The 15,867-nt window shown below is 43.3% G+C and overlaps 1 protein-coding gene across 1 annotated transcript; it reads left to right on the plus strand.

Moving 5' to 3' along the window:
• Positions 1 to 1,499: 1,499 nt before the first annotated feature.
• On the plus strand, positions 1,500 to 15,033 carry GPHB5 (glycoprotein hormone subunit beta 5; the record flags this gene model as incomplete). The annotated part of the gene is made up of 3 exons (XM_080619505.1): positions 1,500 to 1,703; positions 3,591 to 3,799; positions 15,019 to 15,033. The coding sequence occupies 2 exons, from the start codon at positions 1,500 to 1,502 to the stop codon at positions 3,777 to 3,779; spliced, it is 393 nt and encodes a 130-aa protein (XP_080475631.1). The 3' UTR covers positions 3,780 to 3,799; positions 15,019 to 15,033.
• Positions 15,034 to 15,867: the final 834 nt, after the last annotated feature.

Here is a 15,867-nt window from a genome sequence, read left to right on the forward strand (position 1 = left end):
TGTGAACAAAGAAGCAGGTTTTGCTGAAGTGGCAAAGAATAAATATTCAATTTGTTCTGAAGTTTGCCTTTTCTGATCTCAGGTGCCTGCTTTTAAAAATAAGAAACATTCACCTTTTTTTACCCTGTTGAAGCTTAAGTATAAACAGACTGTCTTTTAATGACGTATAAGACTATAGTGTATGCATGGTGACATATATGAAGCAAAATTCATGTGCTAATCTAAAACTGTATTTAGCAAATTTAAAGGATTTGGTTTAACAGAAGCCTGGGGACTCAAACATCAGTCAGGTGAAAGGTAAGCCAAGCTCATCTAACTTAAGTCTATCCATCTGAGGATACAGGCCAATGCACACAAGTCTGTGTGCCTCATGCAGTAGCTGACTTTCTCAAAATTAAATGTCAAGTCTGGGATTCTAGGTGGACATTTTTAAATGCAGTGCAATTATGTGAAGTACAAAATGGATCTTGTGGCTCAGAAATACTTTCCAGCTCTTTTTGTTTTTTAACAGAGGAAGTTTTCCAGAGGGGCTGGTTACATTCTGCACTGAAACAGAAAGGCAGCAAGTATCAGAGGGACTTGGCTGATATTGGGCTGCTCACAGTGTGAGGAGTTCAAGCCTTGGTCACCTTAGCCCTGTTCTCCCATTCACCAGTTTAGCAGCCTTGCTTGCGTCCGAGCTGGCTGGTAGGGCAGTGTGTGCAGGAAGGACTCCCAAGCTCTCTGGCTGCAGTCCTGGGAGTGGACCAGCACCAGTCCAGTGCTCAGGATATTGGTAATGGCAACTCCAATAACGCTTCTGGGAGGTGCTGAGATTATAGCACAAGTTCAGGAATGCTTGGCTCCTAACTTAGGCTAAAATGTGAGCTGGATAAATCCAGAATTAAGTGCCTCAGTCAAAATGCTAGTGTTACATTCAGACTGAACCCTAATGGATGCATGGCGCTGCAGCTGTGCTGCTTTCTCCCTGTGCAGCAAAGCAGGGAACGCGCCACTTCCCATAGGTGTGCCTGACAGACAGAGCCCTTCCAGACTGGCTTGCCAGGGCCAATACTGTCAGGGACTTAGGCCAACAAGGTGTGTGTGTGCACTGAGAGAGAAGCCAAAGGCCTACCTGCCTAGTGCAAGCTCAGGGCAACCCAAGTGGGATGGTAGGAAAGGTTATCTGCAAGGTAAACTTGCAATATAGAGATTTCTGCAGGTCTGAGGCACTGGCTGGTGGCTTTGTCACTTCCAGGAAACCCCACTGCTCTGCAGGGAAAGTCTGTAAGCTGATGTATTCTGTTACAGGCCTTTTCACTAAGACTTTCCACTTCTGGGTGAAGTGGTAGGTGGCCCTTTGTTCTTACATCTGTCCATCTTCTCTTGTGTAGAATGAGGATGGGCAATAGCATGTCTGAGGGGAGGAAGGGCAGTCCCAGCTTGAGCTGAGCCTGTACATTTGTACTTGGACTGTGCTGGCTCTCCCACCCCTCTGCTTCTCTCCCTTCTGCCTCAGTATGAAGCTCCACCACCAGATCCTGGGCGCTGTGCTTCTCCTGCTGCTGGCTGGCTGCGGCGTCGTGCTCCAGACCTCTGCCATCGACCTGCGGACCTTCATTGGCTGTGCTGTGCGCGAGTTCACTTTCCTGGCCAAGAAACCTGGCTGCAGGGGGCTGCGGGTGACAACAGATGCATGCTGGGGACGCTGCGAGACCTGGGAGGTGAGGCTGTGCCGGCGCTGAGGGTGGGTGGCTGGCACCAGCACCCCTGGGCATTGTGCTTCCCCATAGGTGGTGTATAGTACAGGTGCTCCCCCACCTAAGAAAAGAAACCCACCCAACATTAAGTAGCTTGCAGCTATCTACTGAACAGGCAAAGTCTGTCCCACTCCACAACCACCTCGCTAGCACTGCTAGCAGTGTTTGCTGTCAGTTGTTCCCTCCCTCCTTCCACTGCGTCAAGGGGGCATGTGATGATATTAATGAAGCACTTATGTAATACTCTCATTATGCAATTTGAAAGCCTCTTACAGCTTGAACACTTACAGAGAGAAGGTCTTTGTTACTTTACTGGAAGAAATTCCTTTGAGATTAAGATGGATATCCCAATTGATGGGTAATAGATTTTGTTCCAAAAAGCCAAATCCCAAAGGTAATGTCTGCTTCTAATTCAGCCCCGTTTTAAATCACAGCCCTGTATAAATATGAAGTGGTTATGTTTTGGGGGCATACAGGGGGAGAAAGAAAAAGCATAAGTTCCTCTACGCACACTTCAGAGAACAAGTTTCTGACTGTCTTTGCCTTTCTGCCACTGGAAGGCTCAAGGAGCCAGTCCCGGTTTAATTTATTCAGGGAAGTCTCTAGTGACTCCAGAGGGATTTCATCCACATGAAGACAAGTGGCCACAGGAGGAGCCATGGTCTTTATGCCAGCTCTAACTGCCCTTTTTCACTGCCTGCTGGGGTGAGGGGAAAGGCCAGCAGTGGCTAGATTTCCCTGAATGGGGTAAGGTTCCTTCAAGGGCCTTCTCATCACCTTGTTCCCCCTACTCTGAAGCTCCTCGGGCAGCACAGACCTTGCAGGCTTTCTTAGGGTACTGCAAAACCACTGGCATGTAGTTAAGCTGAACACATCCAGTTGTAGGCTCAACAGCTTCTACAAAGCACCATGATGTGTGGAGAGGTTGTTGGGAAGAGGGAGGCTGTCTGGATATCTTCTTGCTGAGATGTTGCATTTGTTCTTTTCCACGCTATCATTCTTGGTTCCCAGGGCAGGCTCTTTACACAGCACAGGGGGAAAGAAAGAATAAATTTAAATGTCTCCTGGTTGTGTTACCTTATGCTGTGTCCTGTCTCACAGGACAGTGGACTCCCACTCCTGTTTGTTCTGCCTCTTCTTGGAGTCTTTGGAAAATAGGTGCCCCTGTGAAGGAAAACCTCACTTTTCAGGAAAAGCAATGCCACTGTGATACCACATGGCAATGGGGATTTCAGGACCTTCAGGCTCCTGTTTTCTCTTGATGTCTGAGGTCTCTGGCCAAGCTGTTTTTCTCATGAGGAACTGCAGACTTCCAGGCTGACTGCTGTGCCAGGTTCATCCCCTGTGGTGCACCTCCATCGGGCTTTGTGGGATGCACAGCCTGACTGGGAAGACAGGCCTGTCTGAGAGAAAAACAGCCATTTGGCACCTGGATGCATCTCTGCTCTTAGGCAGCTTGTGCACAGGGAAGGGTTTCCAGCAGAATGCATTTTCTTTGATGGGTAATCAATCCTTTTGGAAAAAAGTAGCTACTTTTGGCAAACATGAGCATTTGGTTGAAACACTAATATTATCCTGAAAGCCAGCTTTTTGGGTAGGCTTTTGTCTTCCTTCAAGCAGCTTTAATTGGAGCTTTACGTTTTAAACAAAGAGAAACATGCACATATACCCACTTTCCTCCATGGCTGGGCTACAAGAAGCAGGTCTTGAAAGATGTAACCTAAAAGTTATTTCTGTGATCCCTTCCACCTGATCCAGTGGCTCCCCTATTTACACTAAATCCCCTTGAGGAAATGGAACCCCAGATGTTTGTCTTGCTGCTTGCCTGAGGCCAGTATTTCTCCTCCACAGAAACCGGTGCTGGAACCACCTTACATTGAGTCTTACCACCGTGTCTGCACCTACAATGAGACGAAGATGATGACAGTGAAGCTGCCCAAGTGTGCCCCTGATGTGGATCCCTTCTACACCTACCCTGTGGCCATCCGCTGCGACTGCGACATCTGCTCCACTGCCACCACTGAATGTGAAACTGCCTGAGCTCTCCTTTCCCATGTCAGGTGAGGAGGGGCCAGCTTCTTTCCTGGCTCCATCTCCCTGGTACCTCCAGCATTACAGGGGGTGTAATTATGCCAGCCAAGGATTTGATCTTACCCTGTAATGCTCTTAACGATTGACGATTGACTTTTCTGGGCAGACGAGGCTTAACCCCACTCCTCATGCTGTTCAAAGCATTACTGCTGTAGAAATGTAGTGCACAGCCTTATAATAGCAAACCTGTGGTAAAAAAGGGGAAAAAAAAAAAGGAAAAAAAAGATGCAGTTTCCCTTCCTTAGAGGCTTTTCACACCGTGTGACCTTTCTCCATGCACAAAGCGCACATGGACCTAACAGTCACTAGGGGAGGGGGGGAAGCAGACCACAGAGACATCACCACCTCTGTAACACCTTCTTTATTCATGTCAGGTTTTAGATCCTTCCCAGTAATGTAGATGCAATTACTAATATTTCCACCACCTCACCCCTGCCATTAGTTTTTCTTACCCTGAGGTCTATCAGGAGTAGCAGTCAAAGACAGAGCCTTAGGGCCAATGAAATGGAAATGGATATCCAAATTGCTACCTTGAAATTAGGGTGAATGCATACTCAGCCCTGACTTAAGAAAGTACTTAAGCTCATGATTGTTTTGCTTAGTATCAATGGACTTTTACAGTAAAGCACATATTTCAGTGATTTGCTTAATTGGAGCTATATTGTTGAAAAAAATTTGCCTTACAAAAGTCAAATCCTTGAAAAAAAAAAAAAAAAGAAACACATTAAATCTGCAGAACCAAAACCACATATCATCCCATCTGCTTTTGTCCAGGGACAGAGGGAAACTGACTCCACATAGAATCAGTGAGACTCTACAGAGCCCAAGGAGTCTCTCCTGACAGTTTCCAGAGTCAGAGGGACCAAGCCAAAATATGATGATTGTGGTTTGGGTTCAACGGGCCAGCCCCTGGCTGAGCTGGTGGGAAAGGGGGCTACGAAGGGTGTTCCCACACTTCGCTGTGCTGCTCAGCTCCATGGAGACCTGCTCCTCTGTGGCTGCACACAGAGCTTGTGGTCAGCCAGATGTGCTCACAGGAAAGCTGTGGAATGGCCAGTAATGCGGCCAGGGTGGGTGAGACAAGCCCAGTTAAGAAAGAGAGCAAACGTGCCAAAGGATGGTTCACACCTTCTCAGACCGTTTACAGACTAGGGGACACCTGGGAGCTGCTGCAACAGCCCTCTGGCGATCACAGCCACATAAGTGCCTTTGTGCTCTGGTTCCCACCTGCAGGAGGGCAGATCCATGTCCATCCCTCATTCTCCCCTGAACAAAATGGGAAATTATGTGAAAGGAGGAAGAGTTGCCAAGTGGGAGAGGTTCCCAGGAGATTACAAAACAAAGACACCTTCTCAGATAGCCATTAGGAGAGAACTGTTGCTGAGAATAATGTCTGCACCTGCCTTCCCTCAGTTAAGTGTCTTGTCTTCTAGGTGCAGTCACCTTCATTTTCAGGTTTTCATGTTGGAAACTCCCCCAAGTGTTCTGTCCTCATTGAGACAGATTTAATTTAACCTCTAATTGATTAGTTGCTGACATTTTTTTTTTTGTCTGTGGAACTGTAAAAGCTGCACTATGGTTGAGTAGGAAGGAGGTGACTTTATCACTCTGTCTTCTCTAATTCTGAATAGAGTGCTGTGTCAAACAGCAGCAGCTCTAATTTTCTGCTAATGGATTTAACTGCCCTTTAAGAAGTTCTTGTGTTCTGTTTCAAATTGCGCCTCACAATCCTTCTGATCTTGTTACTACTCTAACTGGTATCACAAGTATTATGGGAGACCTACAAAATATTTTGTGTCCTTCATAAATCTCAACATTGTAGTATGAAAGCAATTTAAAGCAGATTGAAATTTATTTATGTGTAGAGATTTCTCACATAGAATATGTATAAGCTCCTACAAACTCTTTGCCAGATCTGTGAACACCTGCAAAACATCTCCTCAATGCTGATATGAAGTCATTTCCTTCACTGGGCTTCTCTCATGGAGTCTGGATGTGCTATAGCATCAGGATTTGAAGTAGGGTTAGAAAGTGGCAAACTGCCTTCCATTGCTGCCAACAGGAAATATGGGCTGTACCCAGATATGGTGAGACAGTGGGAACCTCAGCAAGTGTTCAGAAGAAAACCCTGTGGAGTGTGAAAGAGGGTTTTGACTGATGCAGTAGCAGCTAAACTGGAGGGTGGAAGAGTGGGAAGGATGTATTGACTGAAACCATGCTAACACTTCTGGATGGTCTTTTAAGGAAGAAAGCAAAACAAATGGAGATGCTGTGGATTTGCTGTGGGTGACAAAAGTACAGTCAATGCCAGAGCCCACTAGCCTATCTGACTGGTGCGTATCCCACTTCATCTAGATATGCTGGATTCCCACAAGTGACTTTCAAAGAGCCAGCATCATTCCTGCTGCTTGCGTGTCCAAACCAGGGGCTTTTTTCCAGAATTTATTACACTACTAAGTCTTCGTTCTGTTAAATTCCCATCACTTTTAATACTTGCAACAAGGTCTTTTAGCTTTCACGTCCTTTTTGCTGCAGCTGGAACGGCATGTTCTGCTCAAGATTTACAGGCAGTCAACATAGCCCACACATTTCAAAGCATGAGAAGGCCCTTTCCAGGCAACCTTCATCTCCATGGGGGCCTTTTAATGCTCTTTAAAGCCACAGATTTAAATCTCACCATCCTCCCTGTCCAAAGCAATTAAACAGCCCTCAAACAGCTGTCTCTGGTGAATGAATTTGCAAGGAGTGTTTGTTACAGAGACTGCCACATCTCAGTATTATGTCTCCCATGAAAGCCCTTACTGTGCTTTTGTAGCACATTGGTTGTCCTCTTCACCTGGACACTGATTGCTAGCACCAGACGAAAATCCTCACATACTGCAATGTGGAGCTCTTTAAAGTGTGATTTGCTACAGCACACTTAATCTGGTATGAACTGAACTACATAAAAGCAAGGGAAGGAAAATTTTGCTCTACATGTATAAGGGGAACTTGACTTGCCTGGGAGAATTGTACCTTGCAAAGCAACGAGTGAGAGAGAATCTCCTATGCAAAGCCTCAGTGTTGAGCCATTCACAGCTCTGTAACCCCATCTTGGAATGCCTGCTTCAGTGAAAAGTTTTCTGTAAGGGAGATGGCTTTATCTGCCTGCTCAGGAAGGAGAAGGTAGATATATCTGGAGAAGGCATGACTGTGCAACTTCAGGACTGCACTTGGCTTTTGGCTCTGCCATAAACATCCCAGGTGAGGAAGGGGAAATCGGTGGATTTTTTTGTGCCTCAGTTTCCCTTCTGGACAGTGGGATTTATAATAAACCCATTATTTTCCTCCTGGTGTGTTTTGGAATGTATAGACTGTCAGGTTGCTTGTAATGAGTCATACCTGTATCCTGCGCAGCACACAGTTTCTCAGGCTTGTTGTCACTCTTTTAACTTGAGCAGCAGTAGTCACAGTCATGCAGTGCTTTGATTTTTCACAATGCTTTCCTGTTATATGATGGTTACAAAAGTCCCCTGGGTCTTGTAGTTCAAGTCCCGTCATTCCTGTGCTGCAGTTAGTGTGCCCACCCAGATTGACCGTGTCAGAAATCAGGATATTTCACCCTGTATTCGAACCTGCGTGACAATAGGAGGAAGGGTAGGGTGCTTCCCTGGACTCGTTTCTTACACTGACTGTTTTCTGGGGGATGAGACAAGCAGCTCTGTCCTGCTCTCACTGTATTCACATGAAAACATAGGAACTGCTGCCCTGGGTTGGAGAAAAGGGCTGTCTCACCCAATATCCTGCTGCTGACAGTAGCCAGCAGCGGATCCTCAGGGAAACGTGAAAGCATCAGGGCTGTATATATCCTTCCCTGGCTATATCCACCCAGCTTTAGCAGGCAGCAGTTTAGGAAGTTTCTGCTCTGGCGGATGTATTCAGCATCTTGTTGTTGATCCCAGATGCACAGTTTCTCCATGCTGCTTCTTCCCAGAGAAAGTCTGGTTCTGGAAAGTCTGGTTACTAATACCAGAGCTTCCTCCAGGTCAGATAAATGTCATGTGCCCTCTTGAATTGTCTTGGCTCCTTTGGGAACATATCTATTTATAGCATCCAGGTATTCATGCTGCAGTGCCTTCTTATTAGGAATAGACCTTGCTACCCTTTGTTCTGTGAGTGCCCCAAGCAGGGGCTGGTTAAGCTCGCTGAGGTTTACAGACTGCAGGAGCACGAAAGAGCCTTTCTCTGGTAAAACATACTTCTTTAGCCCAATCGTTATTAGGGATGTTGTTCAGGAATGGTGGGATTTATAGTCTCAATTTGAAGACCAGACCAGCTGGTCAGTGGGATTGCTTCTGGTCTTGAAAGCAATGCTAATGAAAAGCAAAGAAACTAATTTTTTTTTTTTTAATTTAAATTTTTATTTTAGACAAGATCCACATCGCTGCACTGAATCCCTGGAAGACTAGAATCAGTCATATACTTGATTCCAGTCCAGCTTAAATGCTGTCTTTCCTTATGTAGCTTCTTCATCCCTTTCAGCATTTCACTTTCTCTCCTGATTCACCCTGCCCTGTGTGCTGAACAGAAAGCTACACAGCTCCTCATCTTCCTTACTATCAGTAAGGGTTTATCAAAGAGTTTTGTAATCTGTGTTAGGTTTGTCAGGGAGTAACGAGCTCCCATCAAAACTCCTAGTGGGAAACTCCCAAGAGGAACATGCCCAACACAAGCAAACCTCTGCAGTGTCACCTCCTCTTTGACTTTCTGCAGGGGACACTGGAAGGTTCAGATCGTTCCAGGACTATCAAAAAGCAGCCCGATATGTTAGTACATGTTTTTCCTATCTGAATTGTCCTGCAGGTTGTATGTGATTAGCATCTGGGAAAATAAACAAAGCACCACACCTTCTGTAAACGATGCTGTCAAAATACTTAGTAATACATTTATTTTGTTAAAATAAAACTATGTACAATAGATGATATTAATGTGCAGTTACAATATACAATAATTACACGTTTAAAAGAGGATAAGCAAAAGAGTACACAATCATGTGTCATAAATAGGAAACTAATAGTGTTTACATGCTTTTTAAACTAGGAAAAATGTAATTGCTGGAAAAAACAATTTCTGTGGTTTGAAATCTTATTGCTTTGACATGAATTCTGAAGTTTTCATGAGTCTTAGAAAAAAAAATATACCATTCAAAAGTCAGACATAATGTTTTAGTACTCATCCTTTGGTTTTACCAGCCACATACTCCAGCAATATTGCGAACAAAAACTTTAAAGAGAGAAAAATTCAGTTGGTCACATCAAGTAAATGACTCTTTTTCTTATCTTGCTAAGAGCCATGATGTGTTATGTCCTGATTTGTGCTGAGGTCATTTCGTCTGCTTCAATTAGAATAACTTGTTGCACTGTTACTTTTAAGTATTGCTGAAATACTAAACAAAAAGGAAGGAAACAAATTTTCTTGTCTTTGTGTTCTCAGGGGAGCAGAGAATCTTTGCAGTGAAATGCTTGTATCTGACAAGTGCATCAACATCATAACAGGTTAAACTGGATTCAGTTATCCTTGCATTCGAGAACAGTTCAGGTCCATCTCCCTGCTCCTCTGCAGCCTTCTTTGATACCCTCCCAGTCTCAAGGTGCTGCTGTGCCCCAGGTATCCCAGTGTGACTCCACAGAGGCTTTTGCCAGGTTCACGCCATACATGCTGGGGCAGCATGGACACCATGCCTTGCTCTGGAGCATTTCCCACCAGGCAATCTGGGCTCATCACCTTACATCACTTCTGCTCATGAGTAAAGAAGACTGCCAATGTTATTTCCCTCTCACATTGCTTTATGTTATTGCTTATTAATGATATAATATTTACAAGTTTGAGGAAAGTTTGTGCTCATTTACTTCACACTGACAAGGCAGTTCAGTGCCTGCCAGTTCTGTGATGCAGGTAGAACAGCTGCCTATTTTGGGGAAAAGTGTTGGGAAAGGTGGTATGACAGTCATGCTGTGGATATGGCTTACACCCAAACTACTTTGACAGACATCAGACAAAAACTTCTACATGTTACCAGCACAAATAACTGCTTTGTTGGAAGATCTAGAAACTGTAGGCTGGTGACAACTGTTTACTCCAAACTCATTAACCTCCAGTCAAAGTCAAAATTCAGAAGAGTTGATATCAGCAAGAGCTCAAACTGATCTTTGGCAAAATCAAATGCAAAATTAAATCTGGCATCCTGAATGGGAAGAGATGAAGTTAAATGACAGTAATTAGTGCAGTGTCAAACTCAGAAAAGACAGATACCATTTGTCTTGAATATTACACTGTTACTATAATAATTTTCATCTTCAGCCTCAGTAATGGTTGAAAAGAAGAGTTACAAATCCAGTCTCCAAAGCTCAAGCTAAAGATCAGACCAGCAAAGTCTCCAGATGCCTAACTTCTTCCAGGAGTCCACAACCTCCAAAAGGTATAAAAGGTTCTTGGATCTGGCTCAGTGTATCTGTGTGCTCAAAGCTTGGTCAGCAACAATAAAAGGCAGAAAAGGAGGAAAAGGAGGAAAGACTCAGATACTTTCTGCTTTAGTCACGTGTGGACCCCATTGAAATTTTCCATAGTCTTCATGAGAATTGAAACAAAGCCAACATACAGAATCTTTGAAAATCCCACCCTAAAATTATAGTTAGAAGAAGCATTACAGTCTGCACATTCTGAGAGGGGGTGGGAATCATGTTCAAAGTTATTTCTGTTAGCATATTTTCAAAGGTAAAGAGATTTTTCACCGTTGATAGCAATTCATATGAGTTTTGGTTGTTGCTCTGTGGCATAAGGGTTTGTGAGCTCATTTTCCTTTGACAATGAGGTTCTGACTCTTTTTGCTGTTCTATTGGGGTTCCTGAAACTGCCCAGGAAAAATAGATTCTTGTTCACATGTTTCTGACAGCTTTAACTGAAACAAAGAAGAAAGCATTTGAAGATTTTTTTTTCATCCTAGTTATGAGCATCCTATAACATTTAAAAAGAAATCTAAATTTTAGGATCAAACTGACTAATTGTAGCTTTGGGCCCTGATTTTTCATCTCTCCCCCAAAGCAGAAGTGCAGATGCCATTCTACTGCACTCATTGCTTCTAATTGGTTTTGTCCCACTTTCTGATGCAAAAAATACTTCTATTCATATTTTTGTTTTGATAAGTGAAGACAGCTGAGATCACAAGCCACTACCGAAAAGAGTGGAGGCTTTTTCCTTCTTTCAGAGGGCCTTTAGTCACTAAGAGGAAAATAACATTTATAGTAGAGATTTATTTTCATTTTTACAAATGTCAAGTGCGTCAACCATCAATGGTCAAATGTGTCTAGAAGTTATCTGACATAGGTCGCTCCATGCTCACTTCCTGTCACAACAGATGCTCCCCCAGTCCTAGAAAGTTATGAACCAAGAAAACGTTCTGTGATTTCTGGATTTGCTTTCTTATGTAGGATAAAACACATTACAAATCTTCTTCAGGGAGAAGGAATATTTAGGGAGAAAGGCGTGTACAGGCAGATTCCTGCATGCTACCTGTTTACTGAACAAATGGTCTCTGGGCCAACATGAGCATATGTTGATTGCTTTTGCTGAAGATGATAAATGTGCTTCTAAACAAACCTGACTTGATTGATGCCACTGCAATTTATTTTTAATCCAGATGAAGTTTCAGTATGGTGAATCAAGAGGCATTTACTGTGCCACGTAGGGGAATAAAGCTACAGAAAAGGTGATGGACCAAAAGGAAGCTATGGAAGAAGATGGCATCTTCCATGTCTGGATTAGAGGGACTTCTGTAAGGACATGGCAGCTTGCATGGTGAAGTTACATCTGCTAGACTTATACCTGGTTGAGCAAATGCTCCTAGAGGGACCTGCATGGGGTTCTCCCCTATTTTTTTTTTTTTTTGTGGAAGTCTTTGTGGTACCTCATTCATATCATGCTGGAACTGGTTGTCCCAGTTCGACTGGTTTGGTGTTTTAGCAGTGCCCTGAAGGGCAGAGGCATCTGTAGGTTGTTTTAATGTGATAACAACTCTCTAATGTCTTGAGATATCTCTCTAATACCTGGTATCTCCATTATCTCCTTGCAAAAGTTTATATGAAAACCCCTTGGGAACTCTGTTTGAAACTACAGTTTCAGGTTAACAATTCCTGGTAGAACAGTAAGGTTTCAGATGAGGCCAAAGGAGATGGATTTTACAGGATCTAGCAGATCCAATAAGTGCTTTTGAAATGATAGCAGACTATTATCACAGGCAGGTCTGTCAAGAAAGGTTTTGACATCGACTGCATGAAGAGGACTTTGTCAAACAGGTTCCAGGGATGGCTTATTGTGGGGAGTGAAGGTGGTAAGATTTACATGAAAAGCAGTCTGGGAATGAGCTCTGAGGCCTTGATGCTTAACAAGCCCTGGGGCGATAAGTTGGAATGTTGAAAGGTAAACAAGCAAGCCTTGAGGGGATAGGCCGGGATCTAGGGGGAGGTCCGCATGCTGAAGCAACTGAAACACCCCAATCTGGTGAACCTGCTGCAAGTGTTCAGGAGGAAGCGCAGGCTGCATCTGGTCTTTGAATACTGTGACCACGTAGTTCTCCATAAGCTGGAAAACACCCAAACACTGGGCAGTAACCTAAGCCAAGTTAGATAAAAAGAACAAACTCTAGTCAAAATGAAAATCTTCATGCCATAGAAAAGTCCTGTTGTTCTAACTGAACTGAGTTGTTCCTCCTGAACCCTTCCAGCAGGTTCACCAGGTTGGGGTGTTTCAGTTGCTTCAGCATGCGGATCTCCCATCCTGGCCTATCCCCCCAAGGCTTGCTTGTTTACCTTTTCTGTCTTTCGACATTCCAGTTTATTGCCCCAGGGCTTGTTAAGCATCAAGGCCTCAGAGCTCATTCCCAGACTGTTTTTCATGCAAATCTTATCGCCTTCACTCCCCACAGTTTATAGCCTCTATGATACTCCTAACAGTGTTCCTTTGAAGGTGAAATTGGGATTTGGTTTCTAGCTCATCTTACACTGAGCAAGCCTATCTCCTTTCACCTGGAAATCATTTATTGATTTTTTTCTCTTGTTACTAATGGTGCTTGAAAATATCTTAAAGTTTATATCTGTTGCTTTATGCATGTGCTTGCACTGTGTCTGGTGTGATATTTCTGAAAATAAGCTTTGCTGCCTCTTCACACACCATCTGTTGGCTTTTAGAAAAGGTATTAGGTATGACTTGCCAGATAGTCAATGAGTATCCTTCCATTTGCCTACAATCCCTTTTTAAAAGCTATTGGCCTGTGCTATTCCTGCCTCCCCAAAATAATAAGCATAAGAGGGCAGATCCTTGAGTAAGGATCAACAATGCATGGATAAGTGTATCTACATAATCTAATACAGCAATAATGTTTGTGGGGTTTGAATTAACTATAGCTATTTTTAAAATATTTATTTTAAAACCTATAGTTTCAAGCAGAGTTGCGATGATTTGGGCAGGGTGCTGTGGTTTAATACAGTACCATTTAAGACAGTACCATTTTAGCTTCTGCATCACCATGTGTTTTTAAATTGACTTTCCTCAAGCCACTGCAGTTACGTTAATGCTACAACTTCCTATTTGTTTTTTTATTATATATTCCTATCCCATGCCATCCTATTAGTATTAACAGACACCCCTGATACTTGGTGGCAAACAAAAATATCATTTGATTTTTTGTGGCTTTCTCTAGGCATGCTGGGAATGCTAGATTGCGCTTTTCCAGTGTGCTCATTATTTTATGATAAGCTCAGCTGTCAGTCTGAATTTCTATTTCCTATGTATTTTGTAAAGCTCTAAGAGTTTCTGACAGCTCCAACCTGAATGTTTGCATTGTGCTTCAGCTAAAACAGACTTCACTTACTTTAACCAGAGACTTGTATATAGGCTAGCGCTCTACAGCAACCTACATGAGCTAAAACAAAGTAATCATCCTATTTTATTTCCACTGAAGTAAATGGCAGCACAACAAAGCTCTAATTTTCTCTGAAATCTGTTGAAAGGTTTTTCTTTTTTGTTTCAGTGGACTTCTAGTCATGTTGTAAGACAACAAACATTACCTAAATATTTATCGATTGAATCCATTCCTAATTTTCCTCATACTCCCCTACTATCTCTTTACACATTGTAGTTCAGCTAATTGCCAGTCTCCCAGCCATGTGAATGCTCACTGCTCTGCCTGGGGATGGCAACACAGCTTCTGCAGCATGACATGAACTCCTTTACCAGGCTTCAGCACTGTCCTTGCTCTGAGCTGTGTTTTGTTAGCCAGTCCATTTGAAGCAAATGTCTGGGACATAATAAAACAAAATATAAAATAGGAACAAAGAATGACAGCAGTGAGGAAATCTTTCTTTTGTCTTTGATTTAGCATAATGTTTTCATCCATGCTTGTGTGCTGCAGGAAAGAGATGGTGAGTGAAAGTTGGCTGGGTAATGGCAACAATGTGCTTGCCTTGAATTTGATCACTTTGGTCAGAGAGAACTGTTGATTTCTACCTGGGAACATCTCTGGGTGTCAGAGCTGGTTTCTGTAGGTGTCCATGGTAAAGTGAATTTGTGCTAAAGGAGCTTGGATTCATAATCCTTGATGACTGCAGGACTGGGCGCTGCATCGTGCTTGTTCCCTTCTCTCTGTCAAGGGTGCAGTTTCTACAGTTCTGCTGAAGTCACTAATTGCTCCAAGTAACAGTGAGTCTATAATTCACCACTAATCACACGAGTTCTTCTGGTTGCATGCGTGTGCTCAGCCATGCTACTGTGCTTCTGAAGAGGAGTGGGCTGGCAGTTCCCTGGAGTGGGGTGTGGGGGAATGCCCCAAGGCTAGGAAGATGCCCTGCTGTTACTTGCTTACTGCTACAGCACTTCTGAAACTACAGGCACTGCTTTTGCAAGAAGTTACATCAGAGGTTTTCAAATCTGTATTTGCTGGCACTGTGGTTTTCTGCTTGGGGAATGGAATCCACAACAAGACAGTCTCATGGTATTGCCAGGGTGCCTAAAGGCAGATGCAAGTAACAAGACATCCGTCAAGTTCACCTCTGAGCATCTGTGTTGCTGTGGTATGTACAGCCTCCCTGGAGAGGCTTTTGTGAAAAGGCACACTTTCTTCAACATCAAAGAAAGCTAACAGGCAGCTTCCCTTAAGGTCTGGACATCCCATCTCTGTGCTGTCAGCTGCAGCCCATCACCTGCGACTTTCGTGACAGTTCACTCCTGCGGACTGCAGCTGGGCTGCAACTTAAACAGCACTCACAGTAATGAAGATGGAAAAATGGGAGCCAAGAAGGAAGTAATGAATGGGGGAAGAAGGCTACAATAAATCAACATGTTTACAACTCCATTTTGATGTTTTTTTTTTACATGAGATACTTCATTAAAAGAAAAGAATCCTAAGGCATTTGGATCACCTTAAAGCACTTGAAGTCAGTATGACCTTTGGCTTTTTGGCTTTTGCTATTCTTGTCTGCTGGGTGAGATGTAGAAATCCAGCTGATCTATAAGGTAAATTTTCAGTTGCCATGGCAATGTGTCTCATTCATGTTCTCAGTTTGGAAGGGAGATGGTTCCATGCTGCTATTTCATGTCCAGGGCTATATTCTTTGGTGGTAGACTTTCTTTGTTTCAGTACATTAATGCTACAACTCTATTCTTTTCCCAGCTTATGGAAACATGGCTCAGCCTGAACATTCCCCTGTAAAAATACAGTTATTTGCATTTTTTTTGTTGTAAGAACATTCCTTAAGTCTGGAGGTAAATGTTGATCCATTTTGATAGCTTGGGTGCAGCAACATCCTGATGCTGTGAGGTTTCACCATTAAGTGAAAACAAATTGGAACCACTCCACCTTTGCTTCCATGCAGTTTGAACAAACTAAAGCATATCCTGAACTAGTGAGTCTTATTAAAGAAAAGTAGTTAAAAAGTACATCCTACCTATAGTGTATATCTTACATATTAGATTGCTACAGATCTCCATGTGCTTTCAGTCAATTCAA

The sequence above is a fragment of the Psittacula echo genome (assembly GCF_963264785.1).
Source record: "Psittacula echo genome assembly, chromosome: 5".
Classification (NCBI taxonomy): domain Eukaryota; kingdom Metazoa; phylum Chordata; class Aves; order Psittaciformes; family Psittacidae; genus Psittacula; species Psittacula echo.